The sequence below is a fragment of the Sinocyclocheilus anshuiensis genome, unplaced genomic scaffold (assembly GCF_001515605.1).
Source record: "Sinocyclocheilus anshuiensis isolate Anshui unplaced genomic scaffold, SAMN03320099.WGS_v1.1 scaffold629, whole genome shotgun sequence".
NCBI lineage: Eukaryota > Metazoa > Chordata > Actinopteri > Cypriniformes > Cyprinidae > Sinocyclocheilus > Sinocyclocheilus anshuiensis.
The window spans coordinates 502,610-510,650 of NW_015536485.1; the positions used below are offsets into that span (position 1 = coordinate 502,610).

Consider the following 8,041-nt stretch of genomic DNA (forward strand, 5'->3'; position numbering starts at 1 on the left):
GAGATTTTAGTTTAGGTGACACATTGAGAGAATGTTGACTGACGTGCTGAGAGCTACGTTATCACAGGCTTAGAGCTTTTCATAGTTCCCAAAATAACATCGTGAAAAACATTACTTCATAGAAGGCAAGAGTTTTGAGAAGCACATGCTGCTATTATAAACTTCATGCAGAAGCCACACTATGTTTTACTAAAGCTGTAAACAGATTAAAATATTTTTTATATATTGGTTAATCAAATTAATCATACCAATATTAGCCGCATAAAGCCCCCCCCCCCAAGTAAAGATAATTCAGGAACATTATTGTGGCACATGGGTATTGCAATGAATATCCAGTACAGTACTTCAGAAGTCAATATATTGTTTGTTTTATTTCCACATCAACATTTCATTTGGCAATCTAAGGTACATTTCATTTACATAAAAGTCGGGATTAATACAGAAAGGATCTAACACTAGCATGCTGGCTGTTTATTAGTACTCATAAAGCACATATTAATGCCTTATTCACCATGACCATATTTTAGATCCCTTAATCCTACCCCACATCTAAACATAACTACCTAACTAACTATTAGTAAGCAGCAAATTAGTATCTTATTGAGGCATAAGACGTCATAGTTAAAGTTAATAGTGAGAACTGGTCCCCAAACTAAAGTGTGACCAAAAAATTAAGGCATAAATTGAAGGGAACACAATACCATCAATATGTTCTAAAGAACACACAATGAGTTGTATTAGCAACACTTCAAGGTTTGAAAATGCAACTTTCAACTAATCTCCATTATGTTTTAATTCATTTTACAAAAAAAGCTTAAGGCTTGAATACCTCTGCTCCCAGCCACTAGAATATGGAAATAACTTTTACTGTACATTCTGATTACACTGCATGTTCTAATTCATTTTTGTCTTATTTTCCAGTGCAAATGTGTAAAGATTCTTAAATCAAGATACATTTACTCAAGAAGCAAAATGACAGTTCATTATTAAAATAAGAACAAATATTTGCCAATAAGCTCGGAACTTAGTTCTAAGAGAAAACAAGTTTTCATATCGAACCGACAGTAGGCCTATTTGTTCTTGTTTTAAGCATAAACTCACTTATTTTTGTTTCATTTGTCAAGACCTTAAATGTGCATCTCAAGTAAATATATCTTGATTTAAGGATATTTGTATTGGAAAACAAAAATACTGAGGTAGATATTCATTTTTTCGCAATGCATGCAATGGCATTGGCATTTAATACCAAGACTTTATGATTTAAGACTTTCTGCTCTTATTTAAGTCTTTTTCAACTTGTTGATGGCCGAATTTAGACTTTGTAAGACCTGCAGAAACCCTGTAATATTAAACTAACGTCATTTTTTCCACACACAAACACTCACCTTTGGCAGGCTTCACATTAAATTTCAGTCTTCTTAAAGCTTCTTCTGAATTAAAGTTGCATTTAAACAATTCATAAAGAGCCTGAAATGGAAGCAAAGGAATTAGATTTACATTACTATTACATTACAACATGATGTCAAAAGGGAATCATCAATATGATTTAAGTAAATATGCCATTGGATGGTGACCTGCCTGTTCATTGTCTTTGATGTGAGATCCTTCAGGAATTGCATAGACACCCGTCTCTTCCCCGCTGCATTTAGAGGCCTCGGCTAAAAACTCTACAACCTTTTCTTCTGGAATTAACTCTGGATTCCACAATAGCTGATCTTCATTCTCATACACTACATTTATAGGAGACAAACCGATGAAGAACAAAAATGTGTATGTATAAAATATGTACACATCACATCTAAATAACCATATCATTCAGTTCTGTCACCTTTTTCATTATCCTTATACTTGCAAAGGCCAACAGGAGTCTCTGCTTGATACATTGAACCAACCATGATTTCCTATGAATGACAGAAGAAAAAATTCATGTCTGAAATCATAAAAAAAATAAGCATTTGAGAGAAAATCATCTAACAGCTACCTTCTTCCAATCTTCAGATGGAATATAATCATCATCTTCAGATTCTTCCTCATCCCCTTTAAAACAAAAAGTCACATGGAGCTCCATCTAGTTAGACTCTGAATCTATATCACCATCTGCTGGTCCTACCAGGCATCAACTAGATCAGGGCTGTCCAAACTCGGTCCTGGAGGGCCGGTGTCCTTAGATCAGGGAACTCGGTCCTGGAGGGCCGGTGTCCTGCAGAGTTTAGCTCCAACCCCAATTAAACACACAACACACCGCTAATCAAGCTCTTACTAGGCATGGAAACTTCCAGGCAGGTGTGTTGAGGCAAGTTGGAGCTAAACTCTGCAGGACACCGGCCCTCCAGGACCGAGTTTGGACAGCCCTGAACTAGATGGTACAATGAATGAAAAACATCTGTGCAAGTGCACATTTGTTACATTTGAAATAATATATCATAATTAATATGGTGGGTTATGCTGATTTGGTAGATATAAAGAAACATTTCTTATGTTGCTTACTATTTTTGTGGAAACGGTGATAAATTTTTTCAGGATTTTTGTTATATGAAGTGTCTTTACTGTCACTTTTACTGTTTATAAACCTTTGAATGGTAGTGTACGTGTGTATACACTACAATCAAAAGTTTTTGAACAGTATTAATGTTTTTTAAAGTAGTCTCTTCTGTTTACCAACCCTGTATTTATTTGATCCAAAGTACAGCAAAAAACAGTAAAATTGTAAAATATATTTTGTCTTCTTTAACTGTCTTCTATGTGAATATATTTCCAAATGTAATTTATTCCTGTGATTTCAAAGCTGACTTTTTAGCATCATTACTCGTCACATGATCTTTCAGAAATCATTCTAATATTCTGATTTGATGCTCAAAAAACATTTATTATTATTATTGTTGAAAACAGCTGAGTAGAATATTTTCAGGTTTCTTTGATGAATAGAAAGTTCAGAAGAACAGCATTTATCTGAAATAGAAATCTTTTGTAACATTATAAATGTCTTTATCATCACTTTTGATCAATTTAAAACATCCTTGCTAAATACACGTATTAATTGCTATCATTTCTTTCCCAAAAATTATACTGACTCCAAGCTTTTGAATGGTATAGTGTATAATGTTACAAAAGCTTTTTATTTCTGATAAATGCTGATCTTTGGATCTGGAACTGTTTTAAATATTAATAATAATAATACAAATAAATGTTTCTTGAACAGCAAATCAGCATATTAGAATGATTTCTGAAGATCATGTGACACTGAAGACTGCAGAAATGATGCTGAAAATACAGCTGCGCATCACACTTTTGATTGTAGTGTATACACACGTACACTACCATTCAAAGGTTTATAAACAGTAAAAGTGACAGTAAAGACACTTCATATAACAAAAATCCTGAAAAAATTTATCACCGTTTCCACAAAAATAGTAAGCAACATAAGAAATGTTTCTTTATATCTACCAAATCAGCATAACCCACCATATTAATTATGATATATTATTTCAAATGTAACAAATGTGCACTTGCACAGATGTTTTTCATTCATTGTACCATCTAGTTCAGGGCTGTCCAAACTCGGTCCTGGAGGGCCGGTGTCCTGCAGAGTTTAGCTCCAACCCCAATTAAACACACCTGAACCAGCTAATCAAGCTCTTACTAGGCATGGAAACTTCCAGGCAGGTGTGTTGAGGCAAGTTGGAGCTAAACTCTGCAGGACACCGGCCCTCCAGGACCGAGTTTGGACAGCCCTGAACTAGATGGTACAATGAATGAAAAACATCTGTGCAAGTGCACATTTGTTACATTTGAAATAATATATCATAATTAATATGGTGGGTTATGCTGATTTGGTAGATATAAAGAAACATTTCTTATGTTGCTTACTATTTTTGTGGAAACGGTGATAAATTTTTTCAGGATTTTTGTTATATGAAGTGTCTTTACTGTCACTTTTACTGTTTATAAACCTTTGAATGGTAGTGTACGTGTGTATACACTACAATCAAAAGTTTTTGAACAGTATTAATGTTTTTTAAAGTAGTCTCTTCTGTTTACCAACCCTGTATTTATTTGATCCAAAGTACAGCAAAAAACAGTAAAATTGTAAAATATATTTTGTCTTCTTTAACTGTCTTCTATGTGAATATATTTCCAAATGTAATTTATTCCTGTGATTTCAAAGCTGACTTTTTAGCATCATTACTCGTCACATGATCTTTCAGAAATCATTCTAATATTCTGATTTGATGCTCAAAAAACATTTATTATTATTATTGTTGAAAACAGCTGAGTAGAATATTTTCAGGTTTCTTTGATGAATAGAAAGTTCAGAAGAACAGCATTTATCTGAAATAGAAATCTTTTGTAACATTATAAATGTCTTTATCATCACTTTTGATCAATTTAAAACATCCTTGCTAAATACACGTATTAATTGCTATCATTTCTTTCCCAAAAATTATACTGACTCCAAGCTTTTGAATGGTATAGTGTATAATGTTACAAAAGCTTTTTATTTCTGATAAATGCTGATCTTTGGATCTGGAACTGTTTTAAATATTAATAATAATAATACAAATAAATGTTTCTTGAACAGCAAATCAGCATATTAGAATGATTTCTGAAGGATCTGAAGACTGGAGTAATGATGCTGAAAATACAGCTTTGATCACAGGAATAATACATTTTAAAATATATTCAAATAGAAAGTTATTTTAAATAGTAAAAATATTTTTTTTACAACTTTTGCTGTATTTTGGATAGGGATGTAATGATTAACCGCGAGCCGGTTGAAAATCGATTAAAATATGTGACGATTCAAATCGGTTGAGATGCTAAACAAATCGCGATTCATTTAGGTGTAGGAGTTTATATGAATGTATGTCTGAGGGGAGCTTACTGTCTTTAGAAAAGTTTAGATGGTATTTTTTCTTTTCATCTTGCTTCTGTATAATGTATATTAAAGTTCATAAGTGGAGCGCTGCTTTGTTTACAGCGGAAACCAAGGAAACGCTTTAAGCGCCACCTGCTGGCAGAGAGTGAATCTGCGTCTCAATTTCACAAAGAAACATGCAGCATTTTGTCCAAGCAATAATAAAAGGACACATTTAATTTATAATTTGTCTTAAATCTCATTTTGTAAAAAAAAAAAAAAAGAAGAAACATGGAGGAAACAAGCTTTTATAGATGTGTAACATGCAGTGTAGCATTTTTATAATCATACCTTCCAAGTAATTGGATGGCCGAGCCCGAGGGTAGAGGAGTTGAGCTGTGCTGTGAGAAACACTGCAGGACGGACGCTCCTCACCAGATGACTGCACATCCTCATCCTCTTGATTCTCTTGATCATCCTCCTGAAAGCCACAATGATTGGATGGACTTACTATGTGTATGCACACAACAACAAATAGATTCATTGTTTTAATGTAGATCTTTACTTTGAGTTTACTATGGCTGCAGCAATTATTCTCTGAAGAATCCTCCTCTTGAACATCTCCATCCTCTTCCTCTGGAGACCCACCAGTGCTGTAGCCATACAATTTCAGAAGTTCCTCAATGGGCATCTCACCCTCCTACCAAACCAGACAGTAGTACAATGATGAATCAAGACCTATGAAGGTTATTTAATAAGCCTCGTCTTATCATCATAAACGTATGTATTAAATTATATAAAAAATTTAAAAAAAACATGGTCCATACTCGAGTGAGGTTATCAATTTCGGCACTGAAGTTGGTCTCTCCCTCCAGCTTTTCCTCTTCTTCTAATGTCCGCTCATCATCAAAGTCATGTACGAGCAAGTCTGCTGAAGGATCAAAGTCTCTGTCCTCATTCTGGACCACTGGATGTGCTCCTATTTAACAGACATATATATATTTTTTTTATTATTGATAATTATCTAATGTATATTAGAGAGAGAGACACACACTATATTAAATGTACACAAATTGTATAATATTACATATTAATATAAAAGTGGGCTTTGATGGAGCCTACTTTAATTTTGTTATTGCTAGGAAAATAAAAATAACAAATATTTACCTTCAGAGACTGAACCACTTAAGGAGGGCTGGAAAGAAAATAAGACATTTTTATCCGAAGAATAAAATTATAAATCAAACTTTAAGAACAAAAACCATAAGAGAAAAGATCATATATGACCTAAATCTGATTATGAATTATCATCTACAGCTAGAGGCAAAGCTGTTAAACCACGTATAAGCTCATGTTAATGAATGAGACTCGAAATAACAGTGCGCCGGGTAATAATTTATTGGACACTGTTGGTGTTTCTTAATATAAACATGGAGGAATAAACTGGATGTGAGTTTGGCGCTCAGGCAACAAGTTAGCTGCTAGCTGCTAACACATTCAAATTGGGCGCCCTAACCTGATTGCTAATTATTCAGGGCTGAATGTTAAAGTACGTCACCGTTGCAATATTTAAAATAAAAAATGAAGTTAATTTTATTAAAACATTGCACTGACCGCTTAAGTGCGTTATTTGCTGCAATTTGTAGTTTCTCTTACCTCCGCCATAGTTGTTCTAGGTTCTGTGAAGCCAGCGATAATGAGTAGAGCTACACTAGTCTGTGGTGAATACTACAAAATAAAAGTCATGTCGCGACCCAAACACTGCGCAAAGGTGACAAGCACAACTGGAATATTTGAAGAGTTTATTTGCAAAAACAGATAATTCCGTTTTTTTTTTAATTTTCAAAAATCATGTTTTTTATTATGTTATCATGTTTTTATTGTGATTTGTGTTAGTTAGCTGTATTTTTAGTTATTTTCACTTAATCAAAATAACTGCAGTTTGAGTTTATTGGAATGCACAATGAAAAAACATGATTTTTGTGTCCAAATGAACTTTTCATTTGGAAAACGTAAGAGTATTTCAAAATTAGCCTTCCCTCACTTTACTATAAGGTTTAAAAACAATACATTGGAAATCATAAGTGTCAATTTACTAAAGGAAGACATTTTATGATTGTTATTGAAACATATTACCAAAATGCAACAATTGCTAATCTTCTTTGAAAATCTACCTGTTAGAGCTGTGTTCCACTTAAGACTCACTATGACAGTTTCATATTAAACAATGCAGTCAGAAATGTTTCCATCGTTAAAAAGAATTTACCCACATAGAAATTATTCTACGTTAGAAAAATTAAATAAAATATCGGTTTAAAAATCATGTAAACTCAAATAAGAAACAATGGCTTATGTTTTATTTTACATTGAGCAGTCACAACATGGGTGCTTCACTGTTAGCACAACACAGGACTCATGGTAGCGTTCACCTTCTCTTCTCCGAACAATCGATTTTCCAGATGTCCTAAACAGTCGGAAGGGAGCTTCATCAGAGAAAATAACTTTGCAGCAGTTTTCTGCTGTCCAATCTTTGTACTTCCTGCAGAATTTCAGTCTGTCCTTGACGTTTTTCTTGGAGAGAAGTGGCTTCTTTGCTGCCCTTCTTGACACCAGGCCGTTGTCCAAAAGTCTTGGCCTCACTGTGCGTGCAGATGCTCTCACACCAACCTGCTGCCGTTCCTGAGCAAGCTCTGCACTGGTCATGACACGATCCCATAGCTGATGGTCCTGGCGCTTGCTGGACACTCTGGGACGTCCTGAAGACATCTTCGCTGCAGTCGAACCTCTCTCCTTGAAGTTCTTGATGATCCGGTAAATGGTTCTTTCAGGTGCAATATTCTTTTTAGCAATTTCCTTGCATGTGAGGCCATTTTGATGGAAAGCGATGATGGCTGCACGTGTTTCTTTGGAGATAACCATTGCTAACAAGAACACAATGATTGGAAGCGCTTCTTCCCTCATTTTATAGCTATCATAGAGGTTGTGTTTGCGGAACGATGAATGTTATAATACATCGTGTACACTCACTAAACAAGTGAGAGTGGAGAGAATCGTCCTCGCGCGAGCCTATCGCAAGACATCTGGTGGGGGGGGGCACCTGGAGAGATTCGTCCTATCGCAAGACATCTGGTAGGGGGGGCACCTGGGGTGGCCAGCCAAATTTCAGGGGGGGCCGGTGCCACCCCT

General features: G+C 34.9%; 1 protein-coding gene across 1 annotated transcript in view; it reads right to left on the reverse strand.

Moving 5' to 3' along the window:
• LOC107684256 (mesoderm induction early response protein 1-like) overlaps nt 1-6,603 on the reverse strand; it is a 7,735-nt gene extending 1,132 nt beyond the window's left edge. The window contains exons 1-9 of the mRNA XM_016480482.1: nt 6,512-6,603; nt 6,023-6,050; nt 5,683-5,834; nt 5,421-5,555; nt 5,207-5,336; nt 1,982-2,037; nt 1,829-1,901; nt 1,579-1,730; nt 1,386-1,467 (exon numbers count right to left, since the gene is read on the reverse strand). Coding sequence (XP_016335968.1) covers nt 1,386-1,467; nt 1,579-1,730; nt 1,829-1,901; nt 1,982-2,037; nt 5,207-5,336; nt 5,421-5,555; nt 5,683-5,834; nt 6,023-6,050; nt 6,512-6,520 — 817 coding nt within the window. The 5' untranslated portion in view covers nt 6,521-6,603. The remainder of the gene's footprint in view (nt 1-1,385; nt 1,468-1,578; nt 1,731-1,828; nt 1,902-1,981; nt 2,038-5,206; nt 5,337-5,420; nt 5,556-5,682; nt 5,835-6,022; nt 6,051-6,511) is intronic.
• Between the last annotated feature and the right edge of the window lie 1,438 nt (nt 6,604-8,041).